General features: G+C 46.2%; 1 protein-coding gene across 25 annotated transcripts in view; it reads right to left on the bottom strand.

Annotated features, from left to right (window-relative positions):
* Nucleotides 1-17,096, bottom strand: part of KCNMA1 (potassium calcium-activated channel subfamily M alpha 1) — a 741,810-nt gene that overhangs the window by 359,643 nt on the left and 365,071 nt on the right. For all 25 annotated transcript variants that reach the window (XM_060286620.1, XM_060286605.1, XM_060286606.1 and 22 more), the window contains exon 3: nucleotides 13,304-13,365. In XM_060286620.1, the coding sequence (XP_060142603.1) occupies nucleotides 13,304-13,365 (62 nt within the window). The remainder of the gene's footprint in view (nucleotides 1-13,303; nucleotides 13,366-17,096) is intronic.

Here is a 17,096-nt window from a genome sequence, read left to right as displayed (position 1 = left end):
GCCGCATGCACCCACTGCGGTCCCCAGCGACTCTCCAGGGGTGCGGAAGAGTCACAGCCTTGCGGAGAGGCGACAGCCGCGTTCTGCACCTGTTTGGGGACCCCAACGATGCCCAGGTCCCGGTGCTCCAGAGCTGGGTCTCGGAAGGGGTGGTTTTGGCTGGAGATTATTTGCCTCCCTGACTCACAGATCAAGGAGGAAAATTTCCCCTAAAAACAGATGCTTACCCACAATGAATAAGAGATGCAGAAAACAAAGAGTACTTAGGCTCTGCCCTATAGACCCACCCCACTTTACATACTGCTTTCTGTGTTGCCTGGTATTAAAGGAAGAGCTGGGGGGGCCTAGGGCCTCCCTTCCCTGGTCTCATTAGCAGTGCCCCTACATTTTCAAGATTTCAAAAGCAGTGGGGGAAAGGGTATGACAAGAAGAGATACACTACCAAATGTAAAATAGATAGCTAGTGGGAAGCAGCCGCATAGCACAGGGAGATCAGCTCGGTGCTTTGTGACCACCTAGAGGGGTGGGATAGGGAGGGAGGGTGGGAGGGAGGGAGATGCAAGAGGGAAGAGATATGGGAACATATGTATAACTGATGCACTTTGTTATAAAGCAGAAACTAACACACCATTGTAAAGCAATTATACTCCAATAAAGATGTTAAAAAAAAGAAGAGATATTCACTGCAGAGAAACTCACACGGAGACGTGTTTTGTATGGCAGAAGGCGGAGGATTCCCAATCAATCTCCGCTTAATCTTTGGCTATGAAGCCTGCCCTCTGTCTGCCACCTGATCTTAATGGCACAAGAAACAGGAATGAGTGAGCAGATGAGCCAAGGATCATCTACAGAGCAGAGATCCTTAGCTTAGGGTTCATGGACCAACTCGAGGGTCCCTGGCAGGCAAAAATTCCTATAGCACTCATCAAATCCCCAAAAAGGTGCTTGACCCACAAAAGAACCACCACCATCGTACACAGTAATCTACACACTGTGCTCTCTATCATTGTACTTGACGTAGCTCCCAACTGTTACTCATTCGTCCTCCTCCTCCTAGCATATGTACACGCATGCATGAGCCACACAGGCACCACGTGCCCCCTCCCTGCCTACCCCCCGGCCTCACCACGTACTTGATAACAGACTGTGCTCGAAGGCACAGCCAGGCTGCATGGCTGCCCAGAGCACAACTCAATTATTATTTTTTTATTATTTTTATTTTTTAAGATGTTGAGGGTAGGAGCTTATTAATTAATTTATTTATTTTTGCCGTGTTGAGTCATCGTTCCTGTGCCAGGGCTTTCTCTAGTTGCGGCAAGCGGGGGCCACTCTTCATCGCGATGCGTGGGCCTCTCGCTATCGCGGCCTCTCTTGTTGCGGAGCACAGGCTCCGGACGCGCAGGCTCAGTACTTGTGGCTCACGGGCCTAGTTGCTCTGCGGCATGTGGGATCTTCCCAGACCAGGGCTCGAACCCGTGTCCCCTGCATTAGCAGGCAGATTCTCAACCACTGCGCCACCAGGGAAGCCCACATCTCAATTATTAATGCCGCTCTTTACAGACCTTGCCTTATTATTCCTGTTCATGCTATTATGAAGAGAGCAAAATCCTTAATGCACTCCTCGCCCACTTGCTCCCGCTGCTAGAGGAAAAAGCATGTGCCAGGTGGGATCATCCAACAGCCTCACGCTCTTCACCTGTCTCTACATAAGGGCTCTGCAGTTCCCTCCAGGGCATCAAGATCAAGTGTATCTCAAATTGGGTTGTGGGTTCATTTTCTGCACTTTCTGAGGGGGGCTGGGAGGATGAGGTAAAAACACCAGCTCTCAAAGGAAGAAACGAGGACTCTGAATAGGAGATCTGCATGACTAGGAACATGGGTAGAATATCTTTGTTGAGGAGGACAAATGCCTTACTGTAGATTCCAACATCTAATAGGTAGACCCTGGAACCCTACCTATGGTGTCCTCCTGAGAGAATCATGATCAGTGAAAGGTAGTATGAGTATTTTCCATTTGGACATCAGACTGACGAAGCAGCTCTACTAGAATCAGGGTTATCATAATGGAATGGTCATCTCTTTTCCAGCTCTGAAAATATCTGAGCTCTGGGTTCTATATTGAAGCAGAGCTTAATGCTATCCTAAAATTAACTGCCAAGTTTCCATGCAAAAAGTGAAAAGTCAGGAGATAGCGATACAGCTCAGACTTGAGACCATATCTGGGGAGAAAGGTCCAGAGATGCTTTCGGTTTTGTTTTTGAAGGGGCCATAACATAAGAGTTTCATCAGCTGACCCTAACGCTCAGCAAATTGGGAACTTTAAGGGTTATGAAACTACAGCCCGGGTTCATCTATGTTAACCCATGCTTTTATACCCACATATGTTAGAAATTAAACCAAAGTTCATGCAATGTGCCCATTTAGCTGAGCAAGTCAGAACACGGTCTCGAGCAATTATCAACACTGACACGCTTAGTATAATCAACTCTGTTTTGGTCCAGTTAATACACTAGTAGAACAGACAGATTTGGGCCTCTTTTCTTATAAAGAATCTGACAATTTAAGGGGGTTATGTTCACTTCCATTTATGTCCTGGAAAATACACTCTTGTGACTTAGCAACCATGTTTAGGAAAACTCTTGCAGTTCTTAAATAAACAGAGTGTATGTTTATGAGGTCCTAACGACGTTCTTTTCAGGGACGATGTAGAGTTAGTGATATGTGGCTTTGGGGATTTACAGTAAGTTGTGGGTGATTTATTGCTGTGACATACAGCATTTGCCTAGAGAAAGGTGGACATTCACTTATGCAGCGTTGGAAGACGTGTTAAACGGGAAACAAGCTGGGACGTGTAGAGACGAAGGACTCCTCACCATGGAGAGAGAAGGGCCCCTTTTTGGGAGACAGAGGTCCAAGGGTTAAGAATATTTTCTGGCACTCAGGGAGCAGAGCTAATTCAAGACCAAAAAGAGAGACAGTTTAGAATAGAGATTGAAAATGGCCTACGGAGGTGTTTTGTTTGGCCCATAGAGTACTTTTAAAAGTGGTGGAGTCATGGGCAATATTTTAAAACTGAAGATTCAACATGAAGGCCCAATTTCTTCTCTTCTCTCTGAAACAGGGGAAGATCTGCCTGTACGAGTCTGCATTTTTGCTTGGGGACAGTCAGCCGGAGCTGGGAAGTCATTTCAGGGAAGGCTCGGGCTCTCAGCGCCTCCTGGTCTCACATACCTGCTTGCCTCATTTCTAACATCTGCCCACCCCTTTCTACTTGAACTTGCAAACCTCGGTGCAGGAAACGTTCTTTTTTACTGTGGTACTTTCAGTGAACAGACCTCTTACACTGGCAAGACTCATTTTCAGATATGAGAACGGACAAAGCACGTATGTCTCCAAAACGCAACAGGAAAGCAAGATTATTCGGTTTTCTTTTAAAAATTGACATAACCACGGGTGCCATTTTTGATTAAATGATGGGTTGCTGACGTTAATATTTCCCAAAGCCAAATCATAAGACGTGGTTTGAAATGGAATGTTTAGTTTTATTTTCTCATCTGAAACAATTAGATGACACTGGGAGGGGTGTGGTAAGAGGCGTCTGTCTCTGGGCATGTTTTCTTATCTGTGAAAACTTCCAGACGGTTGAGGCTGACAGGAAGGGAGGAGAAAGAGCCAACTTCTCCATCAGGCACCGCAGACTCAGGGCCGAGGGCCCACCACACTTCTAGCCAACCACAAAAATGGATGAATTCCAATTTCTTTAAAACCAGAAGGAAAAAATAAATATAACAATGAATAGGTCATAATGACTCTCGCCTGGATTATACTCATCTTTAGAGGAACACAGCAGTAAAACGTAACTTTTCATATTCTTTTTGGAGAAAGAGACCCAAGAAGGCAAAAGTACCTAGAGCCCACGAAAATCACTGTGCAGCCCCTCCAGGCAAATGCTGGTCTCCAGGCCGGCAGCTCGGGTTGAGCCGTGGCGGGTTTGCCCATAGCATGACCTCACTTAGCCAGGACTGTCATCCCCCCATGCCCCTGGATGCTCTGCACGTGGCAAATTCATAAACGAGGCCCCTGTAAGGTACATTACACCCTGACCTCAGTTTCAAAAAGACGGAGCAGCTGCCTTTCAGCCAGCCACTTCTGGAAAAGTGTCCAAAGGTTTTCATCGTGTGCAGCTGGAGAAGAGGTATTACCACCACTAGAGACAGTTTGCTTTTCTGATTCCGTTATGCCATTCTGAAAGCATTCTCAGTCCTTAATCTTGGTGGCCAACTTCAAGGCAGGGCTTCGCTGGACTCAGCACATACTGAAAACAAAATCCAAGAGGCCAAAGTGTGTGCCATAGTGAGAGCCCCTCTTACGGGCCTAGAGGTGGGTGGGAGGCTGAGTTTTCTGTCTCCTCAACTCAAAATCTCCCCGGGGCCGAAACACTCTGTAAGATCCAGCTATCTTTCCAGCTTCTGAACCTTCAGCACTTATTGTTAGCAAAGCTCATATTAGAAATTGATGATATATAGCCTAGGGATACCTCACTTGTTATCTTGTTTTGTTACCTCATTTTTCCTATATTTACGGCTGGACTTCCTGAACCTTGTGAAAATATATATAATTTAAACATCTTAATGGGAAAAAAATCTAGCCTTATACATAGTACTTGAAATCCCCTAATACCTAGAAAAATATCTCACACACAGTCAGTACTTAACATACATCTATTACTTTATTGATACCTTTAAGGTACATGGCTCTCAGCCCCATCTCTGTTATTATGATGAGACTGGTGGCCAATCCTCCCATGCTATGCTTTCCCATCCACTCACAGGTGGGACAGGATTGTCCCCTACGTACACACATGCATGCACACACAGACAAACATACACATGCCCTTCTCCCAAATTCCGGGAACAGTGACACGTACATCCAAAAAGTCCCAAGGGCATCCTTACTGCAATGGGTTCTATTTTTACAACACAAATAACTCATCACTGACCAGGGTCTCCCCAAAGCTTTAATTTGTCAGGCTGTCAGGAAGAAGGACAAGAGGAATAAAAGCAAAGGCAGAGGTCACGTCTGTGTGCAGCCCATAAACCCCGTGATGAAGCTGTAGCCGTCAACACCACACCTCAGCACAACCATGGCTGTGTTAAGCATGAGTTCTGTCCCTGTGTTTGGATTAAACCATTCTGAGCTCTAAGCTTTCCCTCCAGCTGGCTTCCGTACTGATCTCTTGGCAGTTTCTGAGTGCGTGTCTGGCTGTGGCTTTGGGTAAAGGACCAGAGCTGGGCAATGGGGAAAAGATCCAGCCCTCTGGCGGTATAAACACGTGTTAACTGCAGAAGACATAGATAGCTAACTGGGCCTTAAAGGGAATGCATCTTCTTCATTTGCCCTGAAACAATCATTCTTTTCAAAGAAAAAAAAAAAAAAAAAAAGCCAGAGGGCTGAGAGAGTGTCAGATAATCCAAGGGTTTCCTTTTAAATCCTAGAGAGTGGTGAAAAGAGAAGAAATAATTCATTCTAATTTTGGAGGGTAGAGTAGATATGGATTTATAGAAATAGTTGTCAGATAGTGTTTTCACTGGAGAAACAAATGAGCAGTGGGGCAAAATGTCCTCAAAAGTTATGTGTAACAAATTCCAAACAGCCCAGACCAATGCACTCAGCCTGGTCAATCTTCCACAAGAGAGCTGAACTCTTACTTCCCCTCTGAAATAGTACAGGAAAAAGAAAAATAAAAAGAAAGAAAGAAAAGCAGGACCATAAAATCAGGAAATTCAAAGCCTCTTGCCAATGGCAATGAAATAAACTAATCTCCCACGCACCCACCTGGCTGGGTTTGCTCTTTTCCACCTGGGATTATCTTTGTTCTTTTCCATGTCCCTAAAGTGTCCCCCAAGATAACAGCCTGAAACTCCGGAATTGAGTAAAAGGTCATTATGGGCATTGCTAGTCAATGGATAATATTCACTATCACATCTTTATTCATTTCTTATTTAGTAGAAAGAAACCAAAAGATCAAGTAGAGAAGGGACTGGTCTGGGCAGGAAGAGCTCTGACTTCTGGCTCTAGTTCAGTCCCTGGCTAGTTGAGTGACCTTGAGAAGGTCACTCAGCCCTCACTCGCCAGGAGAGGACGCTGAGGCACAGGGAACAGTGTTACCAGGCGGGCTCCGAAGCCTTTTCAAGTTCTAGCATTTTATTCTAAAGTTGTCTCTTGCAGTAAGCCTGGAAGGTCTAGCTCCATCTTCCTTCCGGCTCCTAACAGCCCTTGACTTTTGCCTCAGGAAATGCCAAAGAGGAGCAGTTCCCTTGATGCTTCTAAGTGCGGTCGCATGCGGTGCCTCTGTGTCTCCCTCAAAGTGAGACGTGAGCAAGGAAGCTGAGACCACTGCACAGCGTGCAAGACGGAAGGAACAAGAGTGCTTACCCCCTTGACACACGCGTCTTCTCTACCAGGTTTACAGCCCACTGATGAAAGAAGGGCAATTTGCAAAACCAGATGAGGTAGGATGGTTGAGTTCGGGTTGCTCCCATGCCTGAGCATCAAGGGTTGCCATTCAAGGTTAAATTCTGAAAGGGGACAGGACTTCCCATTGGGAGTTATTTACAGCCTCTCTGCCCCGAAGGCGTCTCCTCTTCCCCTCACCCCGCCCACCATCTGACATGCCATTCTTTCAACAGCTGCTGGCTCTCCCGCCGTGCTCCCTTCACAGATGTGCAGTGCTGTTCTGAACATCCTGCCCTTGAACTTTCCCTACCCATAATTTTCCAAACTAAAGCCTGGCAGTAAAAATGTCAGTGAGGGATGGAGAAAATTGGGGGGAGTATTTAAAAAGGAAAGAAAGAATACGGAGACGCTTTACACGCACAGCGATTTGTGTTGACTTCCTCAACAAAGGTGAAATGCATGCCAGGAGTTCTCGAAAAGGGGCTAAAAGCAGATCTCTCAGAACACTACAAGAAAGATCAGGTTCCATAAAGGAGCTGGGTCCACAATAAAACGGTGAGCTTCCTTCTCGATGCCACGGGCTGCCCAGCTGTTCCCGCTATGGGGCAGGGGGTGTGCTAATGGTGACAGTGAAAGTAGCGTTCACAGTCCTTTACAGGTTACAATGCACTATCGTGGAAGCAACCTACACTGTCCTCACAGCTCTGCCAGGTGCCCACTACGAGGTCAACACCTGTGTGCACTGTGGGTAATAACAAGACTGGAGGTGGAGGCTGGATATCTTACATGGTTTCAAAGACCTCCAAAGAAACCTCCTTGGGATCAAATTTTCCTAAAGTCCACGGGTTTGATATGCACACAATGCACTAACTCACTCTGTAAGCACACAATGCAAAAGTATAGCAAATTAACTATACGCTGCGACTCTCTAAAGAGACAAAAGAAACTAATGGGGAAGGAGAGCCTCTCTGGTTATCTACTTCAGTCTGCCAAGTAACTGGCTCAGAGACCTAGGTAAGGATGGGGAGGGCAAAGGGACTTTCCACCGGGAAAGAACGAATCCCTTAAGTCGGAGGGCTCCTTAAGACATGATCAGCTTTCCCTGTTCTTTGCTAACTTGACCTCAGTCCATCACAAAATGCTGCCACCCCACTGAGATGAAACGGAAGAGAGTATTTTTAGAACCACAGTTTAGGGAGAAATGAATCAAGGCCCAGACAGACATGAGACAGCACATGGCCCACACGCCCCATGTCCCGGTGAGAAGACTCATAGGACCCTCGTGAGCACAGCTGCCTTGCAGACTTGGCCCCGAAGGTGCGAAATGGGGAGATGAAGAACAAATGAGAAAACAAGGCAGATGAATTGGCAGGATGAGGCGACGTGACCTCTCTTGAAACATCTCACTGAACCCATGTAGTCGCTTCCACATCTGGAATTTTACTTCCTGACTTGGAAAAGAGGTTCCTTCAGACACATGGATTCAAATCCTGGCTCCACAACTTACTAGCTGCATGGTTTTGGGCAAACGTTGCAGTTTCATCTGTAAAGTGGGAAAGGTCATAGTACCCACCCTATCAAGTTGCTAGGAGAATTTAATGAGACTGCACATATAATTCATTTTAAAGTGCTTAGCGCTATACCTTGACACAGCACAGAATCAGTGAATGTTCTTCCCTCTACCACCCAGCCCTCTCTTCCCTTTTCAGGAGAATTTCTAGGCAAAGGGATTAGAGCCTGGCTGTGTGAAGATCTGGGCAGGTAAAATGGTGGGGTAACTAGCCAGTTCTGTTAAAGCTCTTGGTATCGCATTACATCAATGATGCCCATGTTATTTTTAGAGACTATGAAAACAATCTGGTCAATTTCTACTGCAATCTTTTTTTTTTTTTTTTGTGGTATGCGGGCCTCTCCCGTTGCGGAGCACAGGCTCCGGACGCGCAGGCTCAGCGGTCATGGCTCACGGGCCCAGCCGCTCCGCGGCATGTGGGATCCTCCCGGACCGGGGCACGAACCCATGTCCCCTGCATCGGCAGGCAGACTCTCAACCACTGCACCACCAGGGAAGCCCCTACTGCAATCTTAAAGACAGTTTTCTTGAACCATAACCAACCTCAAGCAATTTGACCGTGTGGAAAATATTCAGCATGATCACACTGAAACTGTCTCAAATGAATGAACGAATGAATGAATGGATGTAAAATGAATGAATCACTGAGTACAAATGTAAAATCCTAAGGACTGGGGGAAGGCCCCTTTCACAGCACCAACACCACTGGCAGCCTGGAATCTGGTCCAAATTTTGGATGCTCTCTAAAATTTGTGCTGCTTTTCCCTTCCCCTTCCTAATGTCCATACCCCCCAAAACAGCACTGCTGATACCAGAAGCCGAGAGCAAAGACCGGTGAAGTCAGCAGGTGCCCCCACTGTGTACCAGCCATTTTGGAGCAGATAAAGCCATTAAGGAAAAATTTAACAATGTATAACCTTTCAGCTTTACTCTGCTCACAGCAGGCAGCGTGCCTTTTAGAGACACAAGCCAGCAATGAAGTCACCAGTGAGCAGGACTTGACCTTCCTTTTCAGTGTGTGCAACATTAAATATTCATAATGCACTGAACTGCAGCATAAGAAGTAGTGGAGTTTAAACATGAATCAAAGGGATAAATAGCTTCACACAGGTGAGTCATCCTTTCCAAGAATACCCCTGGAAAAAATGCAAATACCCAGGGCCCTGAGCCTCTACCTCTTCCAACGTTCTTCCCTTGAAAATTCTAGAAGCAGCAGGAACTGATGCATTATGCAGTCCATGAATCCTGCCCTCACACTGACACCTTTGGGTCTTTTTTCTTTTTTTCTTTATCTGTTAGAGAAGAATTACTGATCCTATGTCAAAGGGAGGAAACAGACAGGGATGGGACCAGCAACGGTGACAGTATCACCCACGGGGCATCTCGGGGCACTTCTGACTTCGTTATACAATTTAAAAAAAATCTTTGCTTCACAGAAGATCAGAGTATGTGGAAGTAAAGGGGGGGGGTGTAGGTATCGAGAGATGTCAAAATTAGAAGTTGGAGTGCCTTAAATTGGGCACCTTTAAAAAGAATGAAAGTTAAAGAGAGTAAATCCTAGGAGTGCTCATCACATGGAAAAAAACTGTTTTTTCTTCTAAATTTTGTATCTATATGAGATGCTGGGTGTTCACTAAACTTATTGGGGTCATCATTTCATGATGTACGTAAGTCCAATCATTACGCTGTACACCTTAACTTATACAGTGCTGTATGTCAATCGTATCTCAATAAAACTGGAAGGAAAAAAAGAAGGAAAAAGAACTGGAGTTTTTTGGGATAGTATCTGCCTCGTGTGGCCATTCTATGTCTTTGCGGGGGATGGAACTACTGTGTGTGGTGGGCTTAATGCTTCTCTGTGTCTGTTAAGGAACTGACAGCTGTGTCCATCCAAAGACTGGGTGGAACATCTCCCTCTGCTTGGGTGTTTCTAGAAAGTCTACTGCTGGGATGATGAAGCATAACGTTAACATGGTTTCATGTAATTCTCTTTGGCTTTCCAACCTAGGAGCTCTGAGCACAATCTGTCTCGGCCAGGTAGTAATCAGTTGAGGCTGCACAAGTGATTTCTTCTGTGGTGACCACGCTAAGAAAATCACACCCAAAGAAGGGCCTCCCGAACCCTTGAATGTAAAAGACCTACTCAGGGATCCATACTGACTTAACAATGGAAAAGGAAAGAAGTTTGGGAGAAGTCTTTGGAAATGACTTACCTGCTGCCTCTTGATGGTGAAATAAGCTTTGAAAGGTTAAGAAAATCATAAACCCACCAATTATGACATTTATCTGAACTGCCTGTCCACTCATACGACCTGCATTGGCCTGCCCTGACAGTGAGTTAACAGCGCCGACCAACAGAGCCTGTTTTCTATATTAACGTGTGTTCCGTGCACTATTTAAAGGGCTAGGTCAGAGAGCCTCACATCTTGAACTTGTGCTGTGGCGCATTCCCCGCCATTCTGGTTAAAACTCACCGAGACAAGCCATTTCACGGACCATGTCTGCCCAGTTAGGTTCACACAAGGGAAAGCCTATGCACTGTCCTTTGATTTATTTATTTGAAGAGTATAAATACTAACTAAACTTCATCTGAAGAACACTAGGTACACTTTTTTCCAGGGTGACGATTTAGCGTAACTTCCAAGAGACGTTTGAAGCTCTCTTTCCAAGATGCCCAGATGGCCAGCCAAACCACGAGTGTGTAAAGCCGGTGAGAGTTCTGAATGAAAGGGAGGGATGAATTTTAAGAATTTACATTCTGCTTTCTTACCCGCTTTTCATTTGCATCTTATATGTGGACAGAACTTCTTACCTTGTTTACTATGCTTGATTATAATTTATCTAATGGGCTCCTTTTTCATTCCTGGGAATGAATCTATGGCCTATCATGGAGGTAACTTTTAGATTCTACTTTAGTTCATCCCCTCACTTACACAGGAAGCATCCTTACTGGCTTTCCCCAGGAAGATAGTAGACCCTTGGTATTGACTATGCTGATGAGTTCCCCCGTAGGACAAACTCCTGGGGTTTGACCTCAGAACCCAATGTAGTGATTCCAATGAAAAGCAGAAAGGGCTACACAAATAAACATAAGATCTTCTTATAAACAAAAAGGCTCACTATGCCAAAACACTCAGTTTAGGGACAGAGAAGAAAGACTGAGGTTAGGATCAGGCTGAAATAGTCCCCAGGGAGAGTGAGGACAGTCTTGGTTCTAAGATTCTTAGCATTTTTGCTGGGAAAAGCTGAGCACAGGACTGAAGGGCCATTCTTAGAATAGACTCCTTGCAAGTCTATAAGAGAAACCAGAACCAGAGAGGGTTCCCAGTACTGGCTTTCCCAGGCCCAGCAGAATCATAACTAAATCCAAAGGACACTGAAGTGGTGCAGGGCATCCAGGGAAGAGGGTCGTGCCTTGGGAGATTCTACTCCTTTCCCTCCTTTCACGTGGAGCTGAGAACACCAAGAACTACAGAGCAGAAGACCGCCCCATAGCAGAGACTATAAAAAAGGACACAATTCAAATCCATCTTACAAGAGCACTTTATTTCTGAGAAATACAGCGGAGCAAAAAGGAAGAGACAAGGAAAGAAGGCGCCAAGGCACCTGTCCTTCTGGCCGATCACCACACTCACCTCCACGTAAGGGTTTGCCTGCTGGGGCTCACAGACTACATGCCGGAAAGTACCTTCTGAGCCCCGGCACAGAAATCGGCAGGGTACGCACCCCATGACTTGTGAGAATACTCCTCACCCCTGGGGAGAAAATGGAGAGGTAAGACCAGGAGCTTTAAAAGATCTTTGGTTCAATTAAAATATGATCGAGAATTATTAAGAGGAGATGTTTAAATGGGGCTTACCTTCAATGACATGCCAACTGGAGTTTTCCAAACTTAAAAAACTCTTCTCTTTCTCGGCCAGGAAGAGCTGATGGAAGAGTGCGTGGAATCTCAACTCCTGGAGGACTTTTCAAGGCCCCTCCACCTGAGATGGGCAAGGGCAGCCCAGCCTTGTGCGTGGGGATGGGCTGAAGGGCCGCTGATATTCCAGATGTGGCTGGTTCCCAGCGACAGGTGATGATGTTTTCTTTATTTTCCTTGGCATGATTTTGGCTCAACACCCAAATGCACAAAATCCTCTGGCTGGTGACCAGTAACTCTGAGAAATTCAGAGTTTAGGCATGCATGAAATTACTACAGAAAGAGAACGCTGAGCTCAAAATTCAGGCACACGAGGCTCTGAGCCAACAGGGATACCAAGCAGGTTTCCTCAGATCAAACTCCAGCATCCAGGTGTACCAGGGTGAGAGCTCAGGGAATCAAAACCACTCCTACAGTGGATGAGGTAGGCAAAGAGCTGAAGGCCACCATCCAGGTGTCAGGTGCATGTCCCCACAGAAAGGAGTCAGACCAGCTCAGCTCCCATTTCCCAAATGCTGTCAACTTTAAGCTTGCGACAGAACATTTGGAACAAATGATGTACCGAGGGGGTGACATGTGCAGGAACCAGGGCAGAACTGGCTGCCACCTAGCAGCTCCGCTCAGTGCCCCCTTCTGCCTCCTTCAAAGCCTTTTCTGTCCATGGCTCAGACAGACCCCACCCCAGGCTCACCCCAGAGCACCAGTTCACTCAGCCGGCGCCCCAGGGGTCTCCACGAGTGTCCATTATAGGAAATCTCAGATGGCCATGGGCCTCCACCTCTGGGAGTCATCACAAACCCCTCCATCCCATCTCCTTACCTTCACAAGTCAAGAAGCACCAGCCAGTGACGCTTCAGCTGAATATTCAGTTGGCAGGCACAAAGGACAGCATCAGGCTTTCTATGCTGACTTCCAATAAGAGTAAAGCTTTGGAAACCCTCACAAGAAAAGGATCCTACCACCACGGCAAGAATGGCTCAGACCCTCACCGACTGGACACCATGACTCTCTCAGAGGTTGCAAATTCACACCAGAGCCCTTTTGACCTCTTGACACCTTCAGTGCAAATACCGCACCAGGAAACAGCTATTTGAAAATCAGTAATACCCAGGGAAAAGGTGTGATGACCTCAGATTCCTCTCCCGCCCTCCTAGGCCAGCGTAATCAAAGTAAGTCTTCCTCGTGAGAGCTTGCTTTCCCATTCAGAAAATCCGCACAGACAGCCCTGCCTTCCTCCAAAAGCCTTCCACACTCAGGAGGCTCTGGCAAAGGTTGGTGTTAAAGGAAATCAACGGATCAATGTAGAGGCTCGTGATGGTTTGAGAAAAGAGGGCAAGACAACGTATTTGAATACTCACTTTGACGAATCTATGAAGTATATTACAAGTGCACCAATGCTGAGAGCAAAGACTAACACCACCTGCAAAAGAAGAGAAAAATACCACCAGTTAAGGGCTGAATGCTGGGAAGTTTACTTATTTATTTTCTGGACACACGCAGCTGCAGCTCGGAACATGGTGTTTTCAGGGGCCTGCTTGGCAGTGTCGCCCCCTTGCTGCGCCCACATACTACCCTGCGCACGGCTCCTCACCTTGCAGTGGACAGTAACCTCACTGCTGGCCAACAGGGCGCAGGGCAGACTTTTGTATCCCTGGGCACTGGGGTTTCATCTGGCCCTGTTACCTCAGGGTCCAGCTTCTCTGCAGCTGAAGTCAACACACTTCAGTGGGAAAAAAGCAGGTAAAAAAACTGCAGTGATACAATTTTTCATATTATATGTAACCTAGGCCCCAAAGGAACTCAGAGACAGGGACATCAATTTTTAACAGCTTTGCTGAGGTATCATTTACATACCATAAATTCACCCATTTTAAGCGTACAATTCAATCAATGACTTTGAGTAAATTTATCAAGTTGTGCAGCCAGCAGTGTCATCTACTTTCAGAACATTTTCATCACCCCGGAAAAATCCCTCCTGCCCATTAACAGTTAATACCTGTTCCTACCACCGACCCTAAACAAACACTAATTTACTAGCTTACTTTCCGTTTCTATACAAGAAATATTCATCAAAAAGCACACATTTGGTGTCTGTCTAATGTCCATATATGCGCACGTAGGCATATTTATATTCATTGCATGAACGTGTGTGTGCGCGTGTGGTTGTACTACTTCTCGGGTGTCCTGGAGACAGTTTAGGCGCAGGAAGCCAAATGAGGTCATACGATTGGCCAGGTATATGACAACGTTCTTCTTCTTTTCACTCTTCACTCAAAATCACCACTGATACAAAAGACAGTTTTGGCATCTCCTCCAAAGGATACCTGTCACAGTAAAGTCCATCAAACGAATATGCAGCACATGAGGCTGACGCTGACACTTCTGTCCTCACTCCACACTCTAATTTCTTTATTTACTCCTTCACAGAGGAGGCCAGGAGTGCAACTAAAAGGAGGTACAAAAATATAAAAGACGCCAAGAGCCAACAACGAAGCTTGAGAACAAAAAATAAACACCACCATTACACATAATGCCAGGGGCAATAAATATCTAGGAGACTTGCTAATATCCTAAAGGGACTGCAGGGTGAAGGGTGTGAGAAATGTCAGCCTCTTCGGCATATCTTCAAATTGACATCCCTGTGGCACTGGCTGGCGGATAGAGGTGAATCCCGATTTATGTGACGATTAGGCATGATGGAGTCGTGTGTGTGTGTATGTGTGTGTGTGTGTGTTCACATGCACGTGAGCCAAAATGGCTGATAGAAAATGAACTCTGCATACCTATTCACTTAAAACATTTACAAAATGCCATGGAGTTACATCCATTCCATGGATGGTGGGTACAAAGCAGACAACTGACAGTTGAAACAACTGGATATTATACAAGGAATATGTGGCTTCATAGCATCTGATGAATTCCCCTTATGAAAGGAAGTATTAAAACAATACACCACCGTGGCTGATTTTATTCTTCCATTGTGTTTTAAAAACTGAAACGGGCTCCAGCTGAATCCAAGAAAACTCCTGCAGTCTGTCAGTAATTACCCTCGGCCCAGGGCTAATGCCCCTGGCAGGCTCACCTCAGTCTCTCTCCTCACACATGCACTCATTCATTCATTCATTTATTCATTCATTTCTTGCAAAGTTATACACAAAAACAAACACATCAAGAAGCCTCTGCTTTTCCCTCTATTATCTGAATGAGGCAGCAAATCAAGTAGCTTAAGATTAAGTTTGATCTGTGCTATTTCTGAGACATAAGCAGTTAGATCCGGGCCCTGACCTCATTCTCAAAATGCTGCAAAGAGAAGGGGTGTGGCCAGATCAGAGGGGAAGGACCTCTTCTTCATTCATAAACAGCTGATGCAAGACTAATCTCTGGCAATTTGGCTGTGTGTGTGTGTGTGTGTGTGTGTGTGTGTGTGTGTGTGCGCATCCGTGAGTGCAGAGCTTCTCTCAGAGCGGGCTGTGCAGGCTTAGGCCATTAAAGCTAGAGAGAAGATGAGGGCAAAGGATGGGGGAAAGGGGAGGAGAGAAAGGGAAAAGAAAGGGAAAAAGTTCTTGCACACCGTATCTGCATCATTCTGAAATGGGCTCAAAAATCTAAGCTCTCCTGCCATGATGATGACTTCCCAGCATCGGAGGGGACAAAGCAGCTGACACTAATGTGTCCCAGCTGCCTCTGTGATGGGGAGTAATGTGCAGCTTTAAGCGAATCAGCCAGTGACAGGAGGGGCGGCCTCTTGCTCTCTTCAGATGCAAAGTCAAATAGCAGCATTGCTCTGACAGGATAAGGGAGGGAGAGAAACCCAGGAGGAAGATGACTCCACAGTTCCCAGGAGCTGAAGGTTCTGAGGAGTGGACCTATTCTTGGGTCCACACGTTCAGCTGGAAGACTCTCAATGGGGTACAGGGTGTCCGAACTGTCCCATCCCCATCCCCCAGCCACCTGCCTCCAGGCACGAAATGATCAATGGGGTGGGGGAGGATCTGCTTCTCAGTATGGCGGCCACCATGCCTGCGATTTTTAAACTTGCTAAATGGCTCTTTATCCTGTCAGGCTTGATTACGTTGTCAACCCGGATCCGGGTGCTGCAGATAAGGAATCAATCCTTTGGATCTGGCCATGAAAATAGGAACCCAACAGATGAATCTTCTACAGGGCCCTCGCAAAGGGCTAGTTCTCTCTCATCTTGCATCTCTCATCTCTATCTCTGGCAAACACCCCACTGTCTGAGAACCCTACTCTAAAAATGAAAAACTTCAGTCCAACTATACAAAATGATTAGATTTGAGCCTAAGTGGTAATGGTTACATTACAGAGCAGCCCCAAATAACCACCTAAGTATTTCACATTTGCTATGCACAAGGCCCTAGGAAAAACAAAAGGAAGAAATCCACTTGGAGTCATAAAATACGCTCTTTTTCTGCAGTAACCCTTACACAGATGAGTCCTGTGCTATTATGCAATTAGTGCTCAATTGTAGGGTACAGGTAGAGTCGATATATAGTAAGATATGGACTAGATGGGACATACATAAATGGAGGAGCTAGGGAAGGCCGGGAACAACAGAGGTTCTTGTCTCAACAGCCACTCCCTTCTCAAAGTGTCCCTTCTTCCGACGTGTTATGGCTACTCTAATACCCCTTCATTAAGGGGGAGGGCCGCTGGGAATCCTTCCTTGAGCAACTACAGTCTCAGGGACCAGGGGCAAGGCAGCCCAAGGGACATGGTAAGATGAGACCAAGAAAAGAGACCGGGAAACACTCGCCATCTAGCAGCTGAGTCACAGAACACCCCTAACAATGACCAAGCACTTTACAAAGTACTGTCGCAAACGAGAGTGTGTGGACACAGTCTGACACAAGGGATGAGGTGAGCAGTCCCTCTCAGCGCACCCTGTGCCTGTCATGAGAGCCCGGCCAGCCTTCCTAACTCTTCATAGTCTGGGTTCGCCACATCACCTTGGCTACCCTGCGTAGTGCTAACTGCCGTATTCTTAGGTTTACTGCAAACACCCGTACGCTGTGTGGTGGTACTGAGTCCTGAGTGATATTTATAGAGCGCCAGATTCCTAAAAACAAAAGCAGTTTGATAAATGTCGCTGGAACAATGGTGCCCGTGAGTCATCTATTTTCAAAACTCTAA

The sequence above is a fragment of the Globicephala melas genome, chromosome 16 (assembly GCF_963455315.2).
Source record: "Globicephala melas chromosome 16, mGloMel1.2, whole genome shotgun sequence".
NCBI classification, from domain to species: domain Eukaryota; kingdom Metazoa; phylum Chordata; class Mammalia; order Artiodactyla; family Delphinidae; genus Globicephala; species Globicephala melas.
Note: the sequence above shows the minus strand (reverse complement) of the source record. Positions and strands in the feature narration are given on the sequence as shown.